The sequence below is a fragment of the Colobus angolensis genome, unplaced genomic scaffold (genome assembly GCF_000951035.1).
Source record: "Colobus angolensis palliatus isolate OR3802 unplaced genomic scaffold, Cang.pa_1.0 Scaffold4, whole genome shotgun sequence".
In the NCBI taxonomy this organism is placed as follows: domain Eukaryota; kingdom Metazoa; phylum Chordata; class Mammalia; order Primates; family Cercopithecidae; genus Colobus; species Colobus angolensis.
The window spans coordinates 3,991,093-4,013,539 of NW_012117376.1; the positions used below are offsets into that span (position 1 = coordinate 3,991,093).

A 22,447-nucleotide genomic window follows, 5' to 3' on the forward strand; every position below is an offset into this window, starting at 1 on the left:
GAGGCAGGCGGATCACGAGGTCAGGAGTTCGAGACCAGCCTGACCAACATGGTGAAACCCCGTCTCTACTAAAAATACAAAAACTAGCCAGGCATGGTGGCGCGCACCTGTAATCTCAGCTTCTCAGGAGGCTGAGGCAGGAGAATTGCTTGAACCCGGGAGGTGGAGGTTGCAACGAGCTGAGATGGCACCACTGCACTCCAGCCTGAGCCACAGAACAAGACGCTGTCTCAAAAGAAAGAAAAAAGAAGAAAAAGGAAAACTAGATTCAAAATCAGGAGCATGACAATGATGTTCACCGTCACTATTTCTGTTTAACATCGTATGAGAGATCCTAATTACTATAATAAATTAATAAAATGAAATTAAAAGGCAGGAATGAAGAGAATGAAAGAAAAATTATTATTCACAAATGACATGTCTGTCTTCATAGGAAACTTGTAAGAATCTACAAATGAATTACTGGAAATAATCAGAGTTTAGCACCATGGCTGGCTATAAAAACAATATACAAAAATCAATGCATTTCTGTATTCCTGCAATAAACAGAAGAATGTCTGTTTTTTTAAAGACACATTAAAAACTCTGAGATACCTAAGAATATCTGGGAATAAATCTTATGAAAATTATAGTTTTATGGCCGGGGGCAGTGGCTCACGCCTGTAATCCCAGCACTTTGGGAGGCCGAGGCAGACAGATCATGAGGTCAGGAGATCAAGACCATCCTGGCTAACATGGTGAAACCCCATCTCTACTAAAAATACAAAAAATTAGCCAGGTGTGGTAGCAGGCACCTGTAGTCCCAGCAAGTCGGGAGGCTGAGGCAGGAAAAGGGCATGAACCTGGGAGGCAGAGGTTGCAGTGAGCCAAGATCGCGCCAATGCACTCCAACCTGGGTGACAGAGCAAGACTCTGCCTCAAAAAAAAAAAATTATATAGTTTTATGTATAAAACTAAGCCAGGCACCGTGGCTCACGCCTCTAATCCCAGCACTTTGGGAGGCCAAAACGGGAGAATTGCTTGAGCCCAGGAGTTCGAGACCAGCCTGGGCAACACAGTGAGACCCTGTCTCTACAAAAAGATTAAACGATTAGCTGCACATGGTGGCTTGTGCCTGTAGTCCCAGCTACAAGAGAGGCTGAGGTGGAAGAATCACTTAAGCCCAGGAGGTTGAAGCTGCAATGAGCTACATTTGCCACTGCACTCCAACCAGGGTAACAAAGATCCAATGACCCAATCTCAAAAAGAAAAAAGAAACCCCCAAAACTGTATAAAACTCACAGGTAGAAAATAATAAATGATGCTGGAACAACTCATTGTCCATAGGGAAAAAGGTATAATTGTATCACTCATTAAAATCATTACTACATGAATAAAAGCACTAATATGAAAAACAACATTTTAAGGCCGGGCGCGGTGGCTCAAGCCTGTAATCCCAGCACTTTGGGAGGCCGAGACGGGCGGATCTCGAGGTCAGGAGATCGAGACCATCCTGGCTGACACGATGAAACCCCGTCTCTACTAAAAAATACAAAAAAAGCTAGCCGGGCGAGGTGGCGGACGCCTGTAGTCCCAGCTACTCGGGAGGCTGAGGCAGGAGAATGGCGTAAAACCCGGGAGGTGGAGCTTGCAGTGAGCTGAGATCCGGCCACTGCACTCCAGCCTGGGCGACAGAGCGAGAAAAAAAAAAAAAAACAAAAAACAAAAAACAACATTTTAAAAGTTTTAATATAGATGATTATCCTTCTAAACTTGGAGCAGGAAATGAGTTCTTTTTCTTTTTTTTTTTGAGACAGAGTCTCACTTTGTTTCCCAGGCTGAAGTGCAGTGGTGCCATCTAGGCTCACTGCAACCTCCATCTCCTGGGTTCAAGCGATTCTCACGCCTCAGCCTCCCAAGAAGCTGGGATTACAAGTGCCTGCCACCATACCTGGCTAATTTTTCTATTTTTAGTAGAGACGGGGTTTCACCATGTTGGTAAGGCTGGTTTCAAACTCCCGACCTGGTGATCTACCTCACTCAGCCTCTCCAAGTGCTGGGATTACAGGCATGAGCCACTGTGCCCTGGTCTCAAAGACCAGACTGGCTAACATAGTGAAACCCCATCTCTACTAAAAATACAAAATTAGCTGGGCACGGTGGTGCACACTACTCGGGAGGCTAAGACAGGAGAATCACTTGAACCCGGGAGGCAGAGGGCAGTGAGCTGGGATTGCACCACCGCACTCCAGCCTGGGATTACAGGCATGCCCACCACGCCTGGCTAATTTTTATATTTTTAGTAGAGACAAGGTTTTGCCATGTTGGCCAGGCTGGTCTTGAACTCCTAACCTCAGGTGATCCACTTCCCTTGGCCTCCCAAAGTGCTGGGATTACAGGCGTGAACCACTGTGCCTGGCCTGTGGGTGTTAAATTTCATAACATATGTGTTACATATACTTTTGACATGTGTCAGATATTACATTAAAAGATAAGTAAGGCTGGGTGCGGTGGCTCACACCTGTTGTCCCAGCACTTTGGGAGGCCGAGGCGGGTGGATCATGAGGTCAGGAGATCAAGACCATCCTGGCTAACACGGTGAAATCCTGTCTCCATTAAAAATACAAAAAATTAGCTGGGTGTGGTGGCGGGTGCCTGTAGTCCCAGCTACTTGGAAGGCTGAGGCAGGAGAATGGTGTGAACCCAGGAGGCGGAGCTTGCAGTGATCCGAGATCACGCCACTGCACTCCAGCCTGGGCGACAGAGCGAGACTCCGTCTCAAAAAAATAAATAAAAAAAGATAAATAAAAAGATATTCTACAGACTCACGGACAGAGCTATTCACTGACAGATAAGACGTGAACATATACATTCTTATATATGAAGAGACAGATTCATACGTTTCCTTACAAAATGAAACAAATCTATACCCACCAAGAGCCACATTCTCAAGATACACAGAGAAACACTAACATATTAACACACACACAAACTGACCCACACACACATTGATTCACATACACTCCTACCCAGCTCTTGGCCCACAGGTGAGGGGACTCCTATAGGGGCATACTGGACCACTGGGGTGCTGTGGGTGTTTATAAGCAACCGGACTGGTGGGTCTCCCAGAGAACACCTCCCAATCCCGGGTTCCCTGGGCACTCACCTGATTGCCGTGATACCACTTTCCGTGGGACCAGCTTCTTGATCTATGCAGAAAAGAAGTAAAGGGTGAGCATCCCTAATCTAAAAATCAGAAATCCAAAATGCAGGCCAGGCACAGTGGCTCACACCTATAATCCCAGCATTTTGGGAGGCCAAGGTGGGTGGATCACTTGAGGACAGAAGTTCAAGACCAGTCTGGTCAACATGGCAAAATCCTGTCTCTACTAAAAATACAAAAATTAGCCAGATGTGGTGGCATGCACGTGTAATCCCAGCTACTCTGGAGGCTGAGGCAGGGGAGTCGCTTCAACCTGGGAGGTTGCAGTGAGCGTCAATCCTGCCGCTGCACTCTAGTCTGGGCAACAGAGCGAGACTCTGTCTCAAAAAAAAAAAAAAAAAAATCGAAAATGATCCAAAATCTGAAACTTTTGGAGTGCCAATATAATGCCTTAAGTGGAAAATTCCATACCCGACCGAACTCATGTGACAGGTCTCGGTCAAAATTTTGTTTCATGCACAAAATTATTAAAAATACTGCATAAAATCACCTTCAGGCTATGGTTTAAGGTGTATATGCAACATAAATGAATTTCGTGTTTAGGTTTGGGTCCCATTCCCAAGCTCTTTTTTTTTTTTTTTTTTTGAGATGGAATCTTGCTCTTGTCGCCTAGGCTAGAGTGCAATGGCACGATCTGGGCTCACTGCAACCTCCGCCTCCTGAGTAGCTGGGATTACATATGAGCGCCACCACGCCCAGCTGATTTTTGTATTTTTAGTAAAGACAGGGTTTCACCATGTTGGCCAAGCTAGTCTTGAACTCCTGACCTCGTGATCCATCTGCCTCGGCCTCCCAGAAGTGCTGAGATTACAGGTGTGAGCCACCGCGCCTGGCAGCTATCTCATGTATATGCAAAAATTCCCAAATCCGAAACACTTCTGCTCCCCAACCTTTTGGATAAGGGATACTCAACTGGTATTATATTCCAAAAGGAGCCGCCACATGTCTAGGTCCACCCTCATTTAGTGACCCTCCAGTTAGGTCTGGAGAGTGCCATGATCCCCACCTTTGTCCAAAATAGCCTGCCCCCACCACCTGAGTGTCTTGGCTCTGTACTCACTGGCGGTGGTGGGAGTACGAAGTTGTCTGGAAAAACTCCTCTTCGTCCTTGACACTCTCCTTCCCACCAGCCCGTATCCTCTGTGGTCTGGGAAAGAAACACGCCGGTGGGGAAGTGAGCCAGGTCCCCCAAGGTCCTTTCAGGGGTCCCACTCCTTCTTATAGATGTAATTTCAACATTTATTTTAGATTCAGGGGGTACATGTGCAGGTCTACCCTTTCTCAACACCCACTTCCCTGGGCCCCCCACCCTGTTCCTCTCACACCTTGCTGAGTACTTTCACCACGTCCCCCCTCCGCAGCGTCAACTCGTCTGGGGCCTCAGGCTGGTAGTCAAACAGGACCCTGTAGGCCTCAGGGTGGGAGACTGGGAAGAGGTCAGTCCCCTGTCCTCTGAAGCCAAGCCTCCCCCATTCATCAGCAGCCCCCGCCTCCATCAGCCTAGCTGGCCCCAAGTCACAACCTTGGGAGTGGCTGAGGGGGTGGGGGACCCTTTGGATGGGTGCTCACCTGTCTGCAGGTAGTCTGGAGGGCTGTCATAGGCCAGGCTGCTCAGCTAGTGGGGGAAGGGGCAGGGAGGAACCAGATGAGCCTCCAACCACCCCAAGAGGAACTCACCACCTCTGTGCCCACTCTGAGCCAAGTTACCTTGGGAGGTCGCTGGGGACCAGGGCTGACTGAAGGCATGTCTGGGTTACCAAAGCCTGGTGGGGGACAGTGAGGTTAGGGAGGGTGCTAATTCACAGGTTAGGTCATGGGAGAGGGTCAAAGGGGTCACAGGGTCAGGATATGTGAATCACAGGCTCATGCCACTGGGAGGGTCATTGGAGATTGCGAGTCACAGGGTCGAGGTCTCACTTGGGGGCCCACTGTCCAGCAATTCCACAAAGTTGGATGGGAAGGCTCCCAGCTGCCCGTTCTTCTTCCCCAGCCACCAGCCGTCCTCAATCTGGGGAGGGGGAGGACGCAGGGGCATCTGGTTCTGCCCCAAGGATCCCTAGGATAATCTTCCACCCTTGGTTCTGCCCAAGCACCCCTTCCTCCCTCAATCCCGTGCTTCCCCATAGCTGCGCCGTTGCCATTCCCACCGTCCACACCCTCACTTCCCACCCCGCTCACTTGGGAGGAGCGTTCCATCATCTTTCCCCAAACGGTCCCATCACCTCACCCCTCACCTCCTTTATCATTTCCACGATCTCCCCAGCTTGCAGCTTCAGCTCGTCCGCCTGCTCTGGGCTGTAGTTGAAGTTCACTTTGCACCATCTTTGGGGCCTCGGGTATTTGGCAGGATGACCTAGCACCGGACAAGCGCGGCGGAGCTCGAGCCGGACGCCCCAGTACGAGGAGCTGGAGGTGGCGCCAGGCAAGCACGTAGCCTCTGGTACCTCCAGCCCCGCCCCAGGGCGGAGCATTGTACTCGAGAACCAATCACAGGCCGCAGAGCGGACCCCGGGGCCCCGCCCAGAGCCGCGCCCCTCACCAAGAGCTAGAGGCGCCGGGGTAGCACTGACTCCGCGCGCCCGCCCACCCCGGACCCCGTCCCGGCCCTTGTACTCACCTCGGCGGCGCTCACAGCGCGGTCTCCGCGCCTCTCTGGAACCCCGCAGGGTCTCTGGGATCTCCTGGGAATCAGGGCACGGGGAAGGCTCTCTCAGCTCCCGCGGGGCGCGCGCTGAGACCCCACAGCCCGCCCCTGGCTCGGCCTCACCTGCACCAGGCGCTCGGGAAAGAGGCCATAGCGGCCCCCTAGCTCTCCGCGAAGCCAGCCCCGCGCGGGCACCCAGCGCACCTGCCGGACCACGTCCCCGGGCGCCAGACTCAGCTCGTCCTCCTTCTGCGCGCGGTATCCGGCCAGGACGAGGACCTCTGCGGGCGGAAGAAGGGGCCGGCGCGCGGCTCAGAAAGGCCCAGGCTGGGCAGCCTGGCCAGGGCGGGCGTGTCCCCAGGCACCGTAGAGGGCAGCGGTGGCCGGGGGGTGGTGTGGGCTCTTGCCATGTCCACGGTTGCAGAGAGAGTCCACCTCAAAGCCTCCGCACTTACCCATGGTTTCCGGGGCGCCCTCCAGAGCCTGGCAGCTCCCGCTGACGGCCGAGTACTGGGCCCGCGCACGGTGCGACCGGAGGCAAGACAGTAGTAAAGGAGGCGTAGCTGCCAGCCGATAGGTCGGGCCAGGTGCTGGGAGTGGGTGTGGAGAGGGGGCGGCCCGGCTCAGCAGGTTCAGCCCCCAACCCCGGGGTGAGGACTCTAGGGTCTCTGGCCTGTGAAGCGGTTACAGCTCCGTCACAGGCTTTTCCCGCCTACCTAAATTTTAGGCCAGCCGCCTCTCCCTTTCGCTCAGCTTTTGCCCGGAGGCTCCCAGCTACAATTTGCACAGAGCCTTCCCAGGCCCACCCTCCCCCAGCTCACAAGCTTTTGGCTTCAGGGGAAAAGGTGGAGAGAGGCACATACCAGGGTGGGGTCCCCCAGCAGGTAGCAACCGCTCTAAACCGGCCTTGAGTGAACGAAGTGGCTGCCCTTGTACCAGCAGTAACTTTTGAGTGGACACTTCCAGTCTTTCTTGCAAGGCGTACTCCTCTCTGGCCGCGTACCCACCCTCTACCCCCATATAGGAAGGAGACAGCAAAGACCCCTGCTTTAGAGCCAGAGGTATGGTTTGGTTTGGTTTCAGAAAACACCTCCAGGTTCTCCCTGGGAGTTAGGCAGGAAGAATGAACTTTACGAGCTTCCAAGGTTTCTGCTCACAGTTGAGCCCCTAGCCGGCAGGAGTCTGAAGGTTAGGGCCCACCTATGGCCAGTCCATGTGGGATAGGCTCTTTCAGGTACAAGGCTGAGCCTACTAACCACATCCCTTGACCCCTGCCCCACCACGACGGAGGAAGCCAAAGTCCTTGCCTATGACACCAGTGGAAAAAATGTTTCTCCTGGGGTGTCCAAGGTACACAATGCTCCTCCCAGGAACGAGTGAGTGTGTCTGTCTGGGACTTCAGCAGCCTGCGCAAGGCCCCACAGGCCCTTTGTCTTTCAGGTTTTCTCAAACTGTTGTGGGAAGTTATCTACCACCCTCAACACACACACACACACACACACACACTCAGGGTGACAATGAACAAAGCCCGTTTACATCTGCCACTTCATTTATTTTATTTGCAGGAGGAGTTGAAACAAATTTTAAGGGAGATTTTCATTTTCCCCCTAAACATGAATCATTCAAGTAAAACCAACTTAACTATAGAAATGTAGCAAAGTAAGGGGAAAGCAGCACAACAACCCAAGAGGCAAAGGCTGGGGGGAGAGGTGGGTGCAGTCCGCATATAACATATGCATAAATGCCTTATGATTCACCTGCTCAGGACCGCCTCCCCAGAAGGCAAGCACAAGGACCCATTTTAAGAGGATGTTTCCCCCCAAACATCTGAGAATGCTTCAACTTAAACAGCTTAAGGTTAAAGACAAGAAAGAAAGAAAGAAAAAACCCAAAAAAACCCCATGAACCACCCAGCCATAACCACCTTCCTTAATCGATCACAGGAGTTTCTTTTCATTTTATAAAAAGATTAATAAAAAATATTGAAAAATTTTTCTCATCTTATATTTGTAAAGATAATAGAATTCATAAGTTTCTTAGAAAACAGACCAGACACTGCCCCTCCAGTTTCCACCCCGTTGCTGGGAGGATCAGCAGGACTAGAAAGTTTGGGATACTGGAGCTGCTGGTGGAGAATAGGGAAGTCCAGCCCAGAAGAAATCAGGAAATAGGGCTCAGGGGCACGTGAGGTGTGGTTAGGAGCAACTCCACGTGATACATGGCTGCGCAGAAAAGGGGAACACAAGGTGGTCGGAAAGGCCTTAAACTCCTCCTTGACATACAAAATCGGTTTTTACAAAGATCCAAGCAGTTTGGTCCCAAACTGAGGTGAACACTTCAAAGTTTATTCACATGCTTTGTTTTCTCTTTCAAGAATCAAAGTTTCCCAAATTAAATGTTTCTAATATTACTACATATGCCTAAAAAAAGAAAAAAGAAAAAAAAAGGGCTTTTTAAAATCAGGACAGGGGAGAAGAGATTGAAAATCATCGAATTAGTCCTCTTAGCTCCAAATGAAAAGAAATTAGAACAGAACTGTTGGTTTCTAATAGGAAACAAAAATCCAAGCATCGCTCTCCCGCCCTACCCCTGCCCCCACCCCCACACACCAACAACAAACTGAGAAAAACAGCTAAAGCCCAATGCATTGTGTTCTGCTCGAGCTGGGCCTGACCCCGGGCTCCACGGCCAGCCTCCTCTGTCCAGTGGGAGACAGTGCCAGGGATGCCTTTTGTGGTAGTACAATCTGCACGGCTGGTGGGGGGTGGGGGTAGGATTTACGCAATCTTCTTGAGGTTCCTCTGTTAAGCCAGCCATCTTCCCAGTGCCACTCTCCCCTGGGCAGGAATCCTGTCAAGGGTGGCCCCTACTCGGTTGTGGGCTGTATATTGTCCTTCTCTTCTCGGTTCTCTGTCCCACTCTCGTCGTCTTCAATCTCCCCTTCCTCTCCACTGAACTTGTCATGGGCCCACTTGGGGCTGGTACTTGATTTCCGGAACATGAACCGGCCCCGACCCCGAGGAAAGGCTCCTCGGCCCCGGCCCCGGCTCACCCACTTGTCACTGCCTTCTCCTTCACGGTCATCATGCTGAGGGGAAAGAAAATTGCCATCAGTGCCAGAGTGAATAAGATGTGGCCAGAGCTCTCTCTTCTGCACCCACCCAAATGTGCCTTTCCCAAAAGAACCTGTGCCCTAAACCCCTCCTTTTGCTCCTTTTCTGCACTTCTCCCTGTCCCCTGCTCCAAAAATGCCAGTGGTTCAGATCCACAAGAATATCAGTAGAGTGATTTAGAAATTTTAAGGTAACAGCTTGAGCATTGTAGTGATGATGACAACGATGATGATGATGATTCACTGAGCATGAACCCTTCATAGTTTAAGGAAAATAAAGTCACTGAGCACTGAAGTAAGACATTTATATACTATCTCATTTAATCCTCATATCTACCCTATCATTATCACCTCCCACTCTGCAAATGAGGAAAAAGCTTAGGAACTTTAAGCAACTCCATATGATTTAGTACATCCTCTCTCAAAGGATGGGTCTGAGAAAGCCAATCACACCAAAACGTGAAACTCCATGTGAACCGGGTTGTTAAGCAGTTAAGGAGGCAATGCGGCTGGGTGCAGTGGCTCATGCCTATAATCTTAGCACTCTGGGAGGCCGAGGCGAGCAGATTGCCTGAGGTCAGGAGTTCAAGACCAGCCTGGGCAACACAGTGAAACCCCTGTCTCTATTAAAATATTTAAAAAAAAAAAGCCAGGCATGGGGGTGTGTGCCTGTAGTCCCAGCTATTCGGGAGGCTTGAGGCAGGAGAACTGCTTGAACCCAGGAGGCAGAGGCTGCTGCAGTGAGCCGAGATAGTGCCACTGCACTCCAAATGCTCAGAATCCAATGCTGGGGCTGGGGCTCGGGCTCTTCCTGACCCTACAACTCCACTCTCATTTTGTATCTCCCCTGTTTTATGCAAGGAGGTAGTGTGACAAAGTAGAAAGAACACTTAACCTACATTTCATCTTTTTTTTCTTTTTCACTTAGTTCAAGGAAAGGATTAACCTACATTTCAAACAATCCTTGCTCTGACAATCTCATGAGACAGAAGGAGGGATCCAATCAAACAATGAATGAGAAAACATTTTGAAAACCAGCAGTCATTACCTTATCAGCCCCAAGACTTCAGAACCTAAACCACCCCCCACACAAGCTAGGGTCTTAGGCTGTTGGAGCTCAGCTCAGCAGAAGTGTCAGCTTCTTCTGACCACGGCTGCTTGTTCACACTAAATCAATCAGGCTGGCAATACTCTCTCAGGTGGCAGATAGGGGCAAGGGAGATGGCCTTTAATTCTTCCCCTACAGCAGTCCCACTCCAGCACCCAACCTGGGCCCAACCAACTACAATTCCCTAGAGATAAGTTCAAAGGTCCTCTAGTAGCCTCAAAGCAGCTACCAGCAGCAGCAACCCTAGAAAAGGGATGGTGGCCAAGCACAGCCATGCACAGGAAACACACAACCTGTTTCCTAGCTGTCCAACTGACAACATAGATTCATTCCAGCCATTCTAGCAGGTGATGGAGATTCAGCTGCTCCTTTACCTTAGTTATAACACTCACACCGGCCTGGATCTTCGCCTGCTGTTACATACCAAGGCCAAGAGAGCTCACTCAAGGCCAGGAACTCCAGCCTATAAAAGTCCTAATCTGAAGGAGGCCCAGAGTGCAGGGGAATGATCAACAGCTTAGATGAGAGAAGCCCCAGTGGCATTTCATTTTGGAGAGACATCCCTTTCCTCAAAGAGATCCTGAGCTGTCTTTCTTGTCATTCTTGCATGAAGGAGTGGCAGTGAGGGACAGCAGCACTGGGGAAGGGTTACGGCTCTATCCACAGGAATGAGGGAGGCTGAGGGCGGGTGGTGGTTAAGCAGTAAAACAAGTTCACAGACTAAAAAGACAAGACCAACGCTTCTTGCTTATCTTGGAATCCATAAACATCTTCAATGATAAACCCTTTGAAGACCAGGACTGCCTCTCTAGAGGACACCCATCCAGTTAGCACTATGCAAGTATACACGCCCCAGTGCAATATTCCTGCAAATAAATTTAATCACAGTTTTGGACAAACTAATTAAGGCCTGGTATCAGCTACTGTGTGTCAAAGGCCCTCTGACCCTTCCTGGTTATCCCCAGACACATACCAAGTAATACTTCTTGCTTTTGGGTGTGTACTCTGGGTCCCACTCCTCTTCCCGGTTTCTTTTTTGAAAATCGTTGTTGCTGTTGTTGTTATTGTTCCCAGAGTAGTTGCCTCTGCCCCAGCCTCTTCCTCTGGCTCGAAACTGCTATTGCAATAAATGAGGGAAAAAGGAACAAAGGATCATGCCAGGAATGGGGAACAAACCCCCCTGCTTTCTGTTCAGACACTTTTCTGGTGTGGAAGAGACAGCTGTCTTCCAGTCATATGCTGGTCAGCTGGTTTCCAGCCATTCCCTTTCTGCTCATCTCAAGTCTGTAGCCTACACAGAGGACAAACCTGCCCCAAGGGCCTCCCTATAAACAGCAGTAGTCTAAGTAAGTGGGCGAAGTTCTGAGACCAGAAGCCGTAAGAGGCTTTCTAGCTAAGTGATTATGAACAGAAAAGCAACAAAAAATGGAAAGGCCAGGAAATGTGGGAAGAAGAATCAAAGATTCCAGGGTCTTTGGATTGGATTACTTATACTTATGTCAAAGGCAACAAAACTGGTATTCTGATGAAACATAATCAGAGTTGGTAGGAGCAAGGGGCTTAGAGAAAGGGGGAGAAGGGAGGGTCTTACAAAGGTTCCTCGAGCTCTGCCACCTCCTCTTTCACTTGGACCCACAAAGTCTTTAGTCCCCAGTCTTGATTTGTCAAAGCCAGTGGTGCTCTCCTCTCTTTCCTCTGTCTCTTCAGTGTACTCTTCTGCTTTGTAGGAGTGAGATGACTGGGAGGAAGAGGAGGAGGATCTGGACCTGTCTCTTGCTCTCCGATGCTTCCTGTGAAAAGAGAAGAGCCAGGGTAATCAATCATCTTCTAGGGGACACTGCTTGGCTGGGGCCTCATGGATAAGCACAGGACAATCAAAAGTGTGCCTGTGATGAAGAAACTGATGATGAGTAACCTTATAAAACCAGCTCACCCCCAACCTACCCACCCAAGATACTTCCCCTCAATTCTGTCAGTCATGTTCACATGACACATCTATGTTCATAGACACATCTATGTCTGAGTCTGTGATAAACATATGACATACACAGAAGCAGGAACAAAACACAGTCCACGGCCTCCAGTAACTTAGTCTAAGATACAGGTATGAATTAATAAGAGAGAAGGAAATTAACACTATATTGAGAGCTCCGAAGTATCTGGTATTGGGCCAGATAAATAGCTTTGTATATTATCATCGGTTAGTGCTTTCTATTACTTTTATTTCTTACAGGAATGCTACCTGTCTTATAGGGTTCTCTAAATAAACAATGTGTTTAAACACTTCATACCAACATAGCTGGCATGCAGTAAAGGACAACATGACTCAGTATTATTTCCCTCATTTTACAGGTAGGAGGCTCAGGTGAGAGAGTCAAGCAGAGCCCGGATTCTAACCTAGCTCTAATTATACGACGACTCCACATATTACCTCCCACTGAGCTCAAACAGGTTGTGTCACTAAGCCTAGGATCTGGCGTAACTCTCCCAGAGTTATGTCCCTTCCCTTTCCTTCATGTGGGGGAAATTACAGACTAGGGCAAATTATCTTAATACGATGAGTCACTGTCTATGTACTAAGGTCAGTACCAGCCCTGCCATGTGATAGTGGAGGTTACTGAATACCTCTAGGGGGCAGCAAGGCCAGGATCCCAGGAGTAGAGTAGCAGAGCCAGTCAGATGTCAGTAACCTATCATTGTCCTTCCCTCCCTCAGTCTTCCATTATGAAAGGTATCATGCTCCCTGCTCCTCACCTACACATACTTACTCATACAAAGGGGAAATCTAAGTTACTGTCATAGGATTCACATAACTTCAACTTTGACCCCACTAAATATCCGTGCTATTTCAAGAGGTTTTCAAAAATAAGACTCTCTGGCCGGGCATAGTGGCTCTCTCCTGTAATCCCAGCACTTTGGGAAACCAAGGCGGCTGGATCATTTGAGGTCAGGAGTTCAAGACCAGCCTGACCAACATGGCGAAACCCCATCTCTACTAAAAATACAAAAATTAGCTGGGTGTGGTGACAAGCATCTGTAATCCCAGCTACTCGGGAGGCTGAGACAGGAGAATCACTTGAACCCAGAAGGCAGAGGTTGCAGTGAGCCGAGATCATACCACTGCACTCCAGTCTGGGCGACAGAGTGAGACTCTACCTTAAGAAAAAACAAACAAAAAACTCTCAAAAGGCCTCAAATTTGAGTCTTAGCATTGTCTCTCTTTTTTTTGTTGTTGAGACAGAGTCTCCCTCTATCGCCAGGCTGGAGTGCAGTGCTGCGATCTTGGCTCACTGCAACCTCCACCTACTGGGTTTAAGCGATTCTCCTGCCTCAGCCTCCTGAGTAGCAGGAATTACAGGCGCCCACCACCATGCCCGGCTAATTTTTGTATTTCTAGTAGAGACATGGTTTCACCATGTTGGCCAGGATGGTCTCAATCTTCTGACCTCATGCTCTGTTCACCTCGGCCTCCCAAAGTGCTGGCATTACAGGCGTGAGCCACCACACCCGGCCAGCATTGTCTCTTATTAGCTGTGTGACCTGGGTAAGTCATTCTTCAGTTATATAAAAAAAAGTTCTGGCTGGGCATAGTGGCTCATGCCTGTAATCCCAGCACTTTGGGAGGCCAAGGTAGGCAGATTGCTTGAGTCCAGGGGTTCTAGACCATCCTGGGCAACACGGCAAAACCTCAACTCTATAAGAAATACACAATTAGCCAGGCATGATGGTGCACACCTGTAGTCCCAGCTGATTGGGAGGTTGAGGTGGGAGGATCACTTGAGCCCAGGAGGTCAAAGCTGCAGTAGGTCACTGATATCATCACCACACTCCAGCCTGGGTGACGGAGTAAAACCCCGTCTCAAAACAGGCCAGGTGTGGCAGCTCATGCCTGTAATCCCAATGCTTCGGGAGGCCAACGAGGTGGGTGGGAATCACCTGAGCCTAAGAGTTCAAGACCAGCATGGGAAACATAGCCAGCCCTTGTCTCTACAAAAAAATTTTAAAAATTAGCCGGGCATCGTGGTGCACATCTATACTCCTAGCTCAGCCTACCTGGAAAGCTGAGGCAGGAGGATCACTTAAGCCCAGCAGTTCAAGGATGCCATGAGCTACGATTGTGCCACTGCACTCCAGCCTGGGCGACAGAGCAAGACCCCGTCTCAATGGGCCAGGTGTGGTAGCTCAAGCCTGTAATCCCACCACTTTGGGAGGCCAAGACGGGCGGATCACGAGGTCAGGAGATGGAGACCATCCCGGCTCACACAGTAAAACTCCGTCTCTACTAAAAATGCGAAAAAAATTATCCGGGAGTGGTGGCCGGCGCCAGTAGTTCCAGCTACTCAGGAGGCTGAGGCAGGAGAATGGTGTGAACCCAGGAGGCAGAGCTTGCAGTGAGCCGAGATCGCGCCACTGCACTCCAGCCTGGGCGACAGAGAGAGACTCTGTCTCAGAGGAAAAAAAAAAAATCACAGAATACTGGGGTTTGCAGGGGACTCGTTCAAAGTCACATAGCAAGTCAGAGGTAGGCATGTGTTCCAGGGAGAGGAAACCAAGAGTTAGTTATCCAGACTCAACTCTGAAATGCTTAAGGGGTTCATGTTCCACTTCTAAGTGGCGGCCCAGGCACTACTGTACTACTACTTCCATTCCCTGCTGAGGATTCGCAGGTTCTTTATCTATGGGCAGCCCTGAAAGCTGCCAAGGCTCCTAATGCATAAGTTACACACTGGAATGGGAGACAAAGTAGAACAAAAGATCTGTGTTTCAGGTCAGCTGATACTTGTGATTTTTTTTTTTTTTTGGTGCAATGAAGTCTCCTCTGTCACCCAGGCTGGAGTGCAGTGGTGAGATCTCGGCTCACTGCAACCTCCGCCTCCCAGGTTCAAGCGATTCTCCTGCATCAGCCTCTGGAGTAGCTGGGACTATAGGCACGCAACACCATGCCTGGCTAATTTTTTTTTTTTTTTTTTTTTAAGTAGAAACAGGGTTTCATGATATTGGCCCAGGCTGGTCTCGAACTCCTGACCACCAGATGATCTGCCTGCTTCGGCCTCCCAAAGTGCTGGGATTACAGGCGTGAGCCACTGGGCCCGCGCCCAATACTTGTAATCGTAAGGCACGTCATTCTAAGCTTGGCTTATCTTTCAAATGGGCAAAATGGGTATCACACCAACTGTTCGACTTATCTCAAGGGGTTATCAGAAAATTGATACAAAAACACAGCCGGGCACAGTGGCTCACACCTGTAATCCCAGCACTTTGGGAGGCCAAGGTGGGTGAATTGTGAGGTCAGGAGTTCAAGACCAGCCTGGCCAACATGGTGAAACTCCATCTCTAAATACAAAAAATTAGCTGGGTGTGATGGTGGGCGCATGTAATCCCAGCTACTCAGGAGGCTGAGGCAGGAGAATCACTTGAAGCAGGGAGGCGGAAGTTGTACTCTAGCTTAGGCAACAGAGTGAGTCTCTGTCTCAAAAAAATAAAAGCTTGCCAGCTGAAGTTCAGAATCAGCAGAAGTGTTGCTTCTTACCAGAAGGTATGGGGCTTCAATTGTGCTACTTTTTGTGACACGTGATTAAAAAGTCATGGAACATTCAAAAACGTAAACAGAAACATCAGGACATAGGCATGAATGTTGCCCCACAAAGTTCAACAATGCCACCTTTGTTTATGGAGTACCTGGAACACTTCTCCTGGAACTGTCTGTAAAACTAGTTTAAAAGGCACTTAAGATCAACAATCATGTCCTATCTAGTTCCACCCTGTTTCTTTGACTAAACAGTGTTATTACTTGACAATGACTTTGTGCCATTTCTAAAATACAACCTCCCCATGAAAATGTGTGATGAAAAAAGGCACATCTGAAACTGCAAAAGGAATTCCCAAATGATTCTAATGATTCTCCACACCATCCCTGTGGTCAATTTAACAGATTAACTTCTGTCATGAAGCCTTCTTTGGACAAAGATCACACTATTTTGATGTAGAAATTGTTTTCAAACTAGGGAACCTACTGACATTTATATGGATTAAAAGAAGAAACAGGTTGCTGTAATTACTAACCCTAAACTCCTGTGATTTGAAAGTTCTGGTGTACAGCCAAAGGGGGCAGACAAGAAACTTAAGAGTCTGAAAGGGCTGACAGGGGCTTACGTACTTCTGTTTCTTTGATCCTTTATGAGTTTTCTCTGTTTTCTCAGCTGACCTTTCCCTTGAGTGGCTGGAGTCTCGGGAATCCACTGATTCTCTCGATTTACCTCGTTTAAGATCTCTCTCCTTATGTTTTTTACGACGTTCAATATCAAGGCGGAGATCAACAGGATCATCTTTGTATTTTCCCTCAGCCTATCAAAAGATAAGTCAAAATTAAGGTTTCTGGGATTCAGAGCCATCAACTCAACCATCCCACAAACTGTGGTTTTTACTCCAATGGAGGGGTGCAGAGGAAGCACTGGGAAATGTGAGGCATCTCACCCAAACTTGGAAGGGATGCAGGATGTCCCACAGAAGTTACTCCATAAGGATCCCTCACAGAACCCAAGCCAGTTCTCCAAAACAATGATGCTGGCCTTCTGAAAATGCTATGCATTGATCTCAGTTTGTTTCTTTTCTGGCCCAGTAATGACTCTGGCTAGTTTAGAAGTTGAGAAGGCTGGCCGGGCGCAGTGGCTCACGCCTGTAATCCCAGAACTTTGGGAGGCTGAGGCAGGCGGATCACTTCAGGAGTTCGAGACCAGCATGGGCAACAACCAAAACCCTGTTCTCTACTAAAAATACAAAAATCAGCCAAGCAAGGTGGCGTGTGCCTGTAATCCCAGCTACTAGGGAGGCTAAAGCAGAAGAATCGCTTAAACCCAGGAGCCAGAGATCGTGCCACTGCACTCCATCCTGGCCAATAGAGCAAGACTCTCTTTCTCTCTCTCTAAATAAATAAATAAATAAATAAATAAATAAAATAAAAATGTTGAGAAGGCTAAAATTAGCTCTGGAAGAGTAGGTGGTTGGGCTGGCTCAGGCTTAGCCACCACTGAGAGTAGAAATGCTCACCTTCCCCTACCTATACTGTAGTATCCACGCATGGCTTATCCTCCACTTGGAATTATCTCTGAGTACTGAGTCCAAAGAGGGACAATGGAAGACTTAAGCAGCCTTCAAAACCCTGAGTTATGCTGAGAAATTTCTCTGGAAAGGGAGTATTAAAAACTATAGGGAATTCATAAACTGGTATTACCAGGTGAAAGAAAAGGGAAGGGAAGGGGAAGGGGAAGTGGGAAAGAAAGAAAGAAAAAGGAAGGGAGGGAGGAGGGGAAGAAGGGAGGAGGGAAGGAAGGAAAAAACTTCTCTGCTAGCTTCCTAAGCAGTACAGCTATGAAGGTATGTTTTGCAGCAGCAACAGCACACCTGCTGAGACCACTGCAGCAAAGGCTTTCAACAATTCTTGGGAAACTCAGTAGGGGCAAAGATGCATGGTAGTTCCAGGACATCCCACACTAGGATTTGTCTCATGGAGGTACCTCAGGGAGGAAGAAATGAGCAGTTCACTCTGCATTAACAATTTATATACATGAACTACTAAACTTAAAAAAATTAAGTTTAACAACAGGAGTGGCAGAAAGTAGGTTTATAGTTTTGTTTTTTTTTTTTTTAGACAAAGCTTCGCTATTGTTGCCCTGGCTGGAGTGCAGTGGTGCGATCTTGGCTCATTGCAACCTCCACCTTCTGGGTTCATGTGATTCTCCTGCCTCAGCCTCCCAGGTAGCTGGGATTACAGGCATGCACTACCACACCCGGCTAATTTTGTATTTTTAGTAGAGACAGGGTTTCACCATGTAGGTCAGACTGGTCTCAAACTCCTGACCTCAGGTGATCCGCCCACCTCAGCCTCCCGAAGTGCTGGGATTACAGGCTTGAGCCACCTTGCCCGGCCGTTTATTGTTTTATCACTTAATTTGTTTCCTAACAGAGGGAACTGGGCCTCTGCATCCTCCAATGAGCAAAAAAAGACAAAAAGACAAATGCAACACTGCTCCCAGGGGTTGGCTTTTTAGGGCATGGAGGACAAGATCTCTTCTGATGTTTTAAAGAAAACCTTGGGTTTTACATGGCTAGTGCCAAGCTGGAGAGGGGTACTCGGAGGAGGAAAGAGGGGTGGGAGAGAAGAGAGACTGCCCAAGAGCGCCTCTCATCACGTTCAACCAACAAGACAAATTTTTTTTTAGAAAACGTTTCAGCAGCATTGGAATAACCATCTGTAATTTTAAATGTCAACTGTATATGTGAATGAAGATCAATAAATACTAAGATTTTTTAAAGCCCAATTTCGTTATTTCACAGTAAAAGATTGTATACAAGCTTTAACTTCTTAATAACAGTGTTTACGTGCACATCATTGCAAATGTAGCTGGGCCATCAAAGTAATGTTTAACAGTAATTGACAGATGATAGATATGGTACAATGTTAGGAAAAAAAACTGGACCAGCTGTTTAAAAACAGTCTACTTAAGTTAAGACATGAATATTTCACTCTTCTCTGACATGCATGTCTTTCTGAAATCATGGTTGGAAATAGTGGATGTATACAGTTGATTTGATAATACTTACAAGCAGAAAAATATCACAAAAAGTTTCTTCTCTCATCATGGGCACTTGTTCCAAAACTCCTCTCTTTTTTTTCTCAAGCTCACCTCAATAGACTTTGGGGTCATTTACCATATTCTAACCACTTCACAAAGGTTGTTGATACATTTAATAAAAATTAACCCTTTGTAGTTCATTTTTAGAATTATGCCCATCCTTAAAAGAAAAACACAAACTTAAGTAGAGAGTAATTTAAACAAACACATTTCTGTCAAGTTCATGCCCAACGCACTCATTTTGTTGGAATTACTGATCAAATCAACAGTTCACCTTGTAGCCAGGTTCCCGGGGACTTTTCATTTCATCATGAGCCAAACCATGTTTTCTGAAAGTACTGGGGGAAATGTCTATTCTCCTAAAATTGAAAATACAGAACAATATAGTATTCCATTGTGTGAATATGATACTGGTAATATTCTAGCTCCTAAGTTGGGTAACAGATTCACAGGCATTATTTTTCCTTATGTTTCATGACTTATGTATGTATTACTTTTACTCTTTACTTACATACTTATACTATCCCTTAGGCATACACACACACACACAGAGTCCCAGGTTCCCAAAGTGTGACAGAAGTTAGAGGTTTTTGTTCTCTCCCGGTTTTGCTACACACAGAAAGATGGACTTACCCATAGCCTTAAAAGTAAGGCCAACTTTGTTTCTAGTCCCTATCCACTGAACTGACTCCCACAACCAAATGGAACAGTCTTTAAACCTGCTGGGCCTTAAAATTCCTTGAGACAATCCTACAAGCTACCACTTCTAGCCCCCAGGCAAATTCTTCTAAAGGAATCCAACTACCATGATTTAATCCATGACTAAACTACCATGAAATATTAATATATGGGTTTGCCTAAACAAATCAGCATTAGGCCGGGCACAGTGGCTCATGCCTGTAATCCCAGCACTTTGGGAGGCCGAGACGGGCAGGTCACCTGAGGTTGGGAGTTCGAGACCAGACTGGCCAACATGGTGAAACCCTGTCTTTATTAAAAATACAAAAATTAGCTGGGCATGGTGGCGCATGTCTGTAATCCCAGGTACTTGGGAGGCTGAGGCATGAGAATTGCTTGAACCTGGGAGGCAGAGGTTGCAGGGAGCCTGGTTGTACTCTAGCCTCGGTGGCAGAGCAAGACTCCACCTCAAAAAAAGTAAAGAAAAATGGCCGGGCGTGGTGGCTCAAGCCTGTAATCCCAGCACTTTGGGAGGCCGAGATGGGCGGATCACGAGGTCAGGAGATCGAGACCATCCTGGCTAACCCGGTGAAACCCCATCTCTATTAAAAAATACAAAAAACTAGCCCGGCGAGGTGGCAGGCGCCTATAGTCCCAGCTACTCGGGAGGCTGAGGCAGGAGAATGGCATAAACCCGGGAGGCGGAGCTTGCAGTGAGCTGAGATCTGGCCGCTGCACTCCCGCCTGGACGACAGAGCGAGACTCCATCTCAAAAAAAAAAAAAAAAAAAAAACAAGGAAAGAAAAGAAACTAGCATTTACTCTACCTACTCACAGTAATTTCAGGCTAACATTTGCCAGCTCCCAGTAATACAGGAGTTAATCTATGTCAAGAGAGCTGTTTTCCTCAGGCCCAACGTGAGAGACTATTGTCCCAAAGCATGTCCTGTACAGTCTAAAATATAAATGCCTACAGCTCTCTTAGAGTCTGAAGGATGTTACCGTAAATTTTGTATTAAAGGTGCATTAGCAGCAGAATTTAACATGGTGAGTTTAATGTCTGGTACAAAGTCTTTTATTACAACATCCAGTATAAGGCCAAGGTCCTTACCTGTGTATCTCTGGGCTTTTCTTGTTTTTGGCTGCCTCCTGCTCAGTTCCTCTCTTTAGGTATTTAGTAAAGCGTTCATGTAATGTCATTCCTGAGGACCCAAAGTGATGCTCTGTTGGGATTAAAAGAAACACAGTATGTTACCAAAGGCAGACACAATGTTTTAACTCTTTTGCAGGAACCGGTAACCACAGAGATGCAACTAAAGTAGTTAAATCCACACAACAAATATACCGAGAAGAGGAAGGAAAAATGGCTGGTTCAAACACAGTCCCACATTGGGCATTAGATTTCCACTGCAGTTCCCATGTCTTAGGACAGAGAAGCTTGAAGTTTATTCTTCTCAGAAACACAGCACCAACTCTCACTTGAGTTTATATTCAGATGGAACCTGCCAACTGGCCCAACTCAGCTTCTCCATCACTTCTCTTAGCCATTCCCTAACCTGCCCAACTCCATTTGCCCAGGGGGATGATAGAATACTCTGGAGGAAGAAATTCACACCACAAGGTCCGTAAGAGATCACTTAGAGGAGAGAAGACAGAGACGCTAGAAAAGTCATTTTGCTATTGGCTTTAACCTGTTCTCTTGGTCACAGGTTACCAGCATTTCAAAATGCTAAGCTCTGCAATTAAAACATGGAAATTGTTCCCTGAACACAATTTCCTTCAAGCCAGCCCCTAGCTTCAAAGGCCCTTTAGATGAGATACAGGGCCCCCCAAAACTCCTTATCCACCCACTCATCCTTCTTCTAAGTGTGGAACACCAGCCTGAAGCAGGCCAGGGTCTGGACTCACCTTTAACATGGTGAACAATGGTCACTATATGTTGGGCAAACAGTTCTGAGGGGCTACGCTGAGACTGAGCTGATTGTATGTGTTGGAAAATGGAACGAAACTCCTGTTCCTTTTTGTTGCTATGGACTAGATCTCGGCAAAGCTTGCGTTCCTGAGCCAATAAGCCACTGGGTCTGAAAAAGAAATACGGGGAGGCCCAATTAGAACATGATATACAGAAAGAACATTAAAACCATAAAAATACTTTTTTGAAGAGTTTTAAATCTATCCATAAACTTCTTTTCTTCCTACCGAAGTTGAAAGTAACTTCAATGCATTGTAACTATGGAAAAGGATATCCAAAATCTCTCTATTCTCTTTTTTACTGGAATCTTCAAGTGGAGTGAAGTGTTAAACCTTAGTCACTGCTGGTTTTAACACACCCAACAAATGAGAAAGTATTTTAAAAGATCAACTACAGCTGGGTGCAGTGGTTCACACTCATAATCTCAACACTCCGGGAGGCAGAGACAGGAGTATCACTTGAGCCCACGAGTTTGAGACTCCATCTCAATCAATCAATCAATAAAAAGATCAGCTAGCATGACCAGCCAAGGCCTGATTCAGGGAGGTGATGTCATGAAGCGGGAGTGGGGTGTGGCTGGAATGCTGTTCACACAGACTTCCAGCTGGCTGAGTAGTTTACGCCAAGTAAAAAACCAGTTAGCCTTGACCTCCCAACTCTTTCCTAAAATTTAGGGGACAGCGGGTAGATGTATTGCCTTCCTTAACTCTAAAATTGTGGCCAGGCACAGTGGCTCATGCCTGTAATCCCAGCACTTTGGGAGGCTAAGGCAGTCAGATCACCTGGCTTCAAGGGTTCGAGACCAGCCTGGCCAACATGGTGTAACCCAGCCTCTACTAAAAATACAAAAATTAGTCAGGTGTGGTGGCAGGTGCGTGTAATCCCAGCTACTTGGGAAGCTGAGGCAGGAGAATCGCTTGAACCCGAGAGGCAGAGGTTGCAGTGAGTTGACAGTGCACCGCTGCATTCCAGCCTGGGTGACAGAGAGAGGTTCTGGGCCAGGTGCAGTGGCTCATGCCTGTAATCCCAGCACTTTGGGAGGCCGAGGTGGGCGGATCACGAGGTCAGGAGATCGAGACCATCCTGGCTAACACGGTGA

At 47.7% G+C, this 22,447-nt stretch overlaps 2 protein-coding genes across 4 annotated transcripts in view; both read right to left on the bottom strand.

Annotated features, from left to right (window-relative positions):
• Positions 1-6,324, bottom strand: part of SH3D21 (SH3 domain containing 21) — a 17,490-nt gene extending 11,166 nt beyond the window's left edge. Inside the window, exons 1-10 of one of the 2 annotated variants that reach the window (XM_011955311.1) lie at positions 6,302-6,324; positions 5,970-6,127; positions 5,820-5,883; positions 5,437-5,555; positions 5,120-5,210; positions 4,910-4,965; positions 4,772-4,817; positions 4,528-4,628; positions 4,263-4,349; positions 3,146-3,188 (exon numbers count right to left, since the gene is read on the bottom strand). In XM_011955311.1, the coding sequence (XP_011810701.1) occupies positions 3,146-3,188; positions 4,263-4,349; positions 4,528-4,628; positions 4,772-4,817; positions 4,910-4,965; positions 5,120-5,210; positions 5,437-5,555; positions 5,820-5,883; positions 5,970-6,127; positions 6,302-6,305 (769 nt within the window). In that variant the 5' untranslated portion in view covers positions 6,306-6,324. Of the gene's footprint in view, positions 1-3,145; positions 3,189-4,262; positions 4,350-4,527; positions 4,629-4,771; positions 4,818-4,909; positions 4,966-5,119; positions 5,211-5,436; positions 5,556-5,819; positions 5,884-5,969; positions 6,128-6,301 lie in introns of those variants that run through there. The other variant, XM_011955312.1, reaches the window with a different exon arrangement.
• A 1,053-nt stretch (positions 6,325-7,377) lies between these two features.
• Positions 7,378-22,447, bottom strand: part of THRAP3 (thyroid hormone receptor associated protein 3) — a 99,084-nt gene continuing 84,014 nt past the window's right edge. For both annotated transcript variants that reach the window (XM_011955313.1, XM_011955314.1), the window contains 7 exons: positions 21,285-21,457; positions 20,488-20,599; positions 18,974-19,058; positions 16,224-16,411; positions 11,658-11,856; positions 11,040-11,183; positions 7,378-8,934 (listed from right to left, as the gene is read on the bottom strand). In XM_011955313.1, the coding sequence (XP_011810703.1) occupies positions 8,713-8,934; positions 11,040-11,183; positions 11,658-11,856; positions 16,224-16,411; positions 18,974-19,058; positions 20,488-20,599; positions 21,285-21,457 (1,123 nt within the window). In that variant the 3' untranslated portion in view covers positions 7,378-8,712. The remainder of the gene's footprint in view (positions 8,935-11,039; positions 11,184-11,657; positions 11,857-16,223; positions 16,412-18,973; positions 19,059-20,487; positions 20,600-21,284; positions 21,458-22,447) is intronic.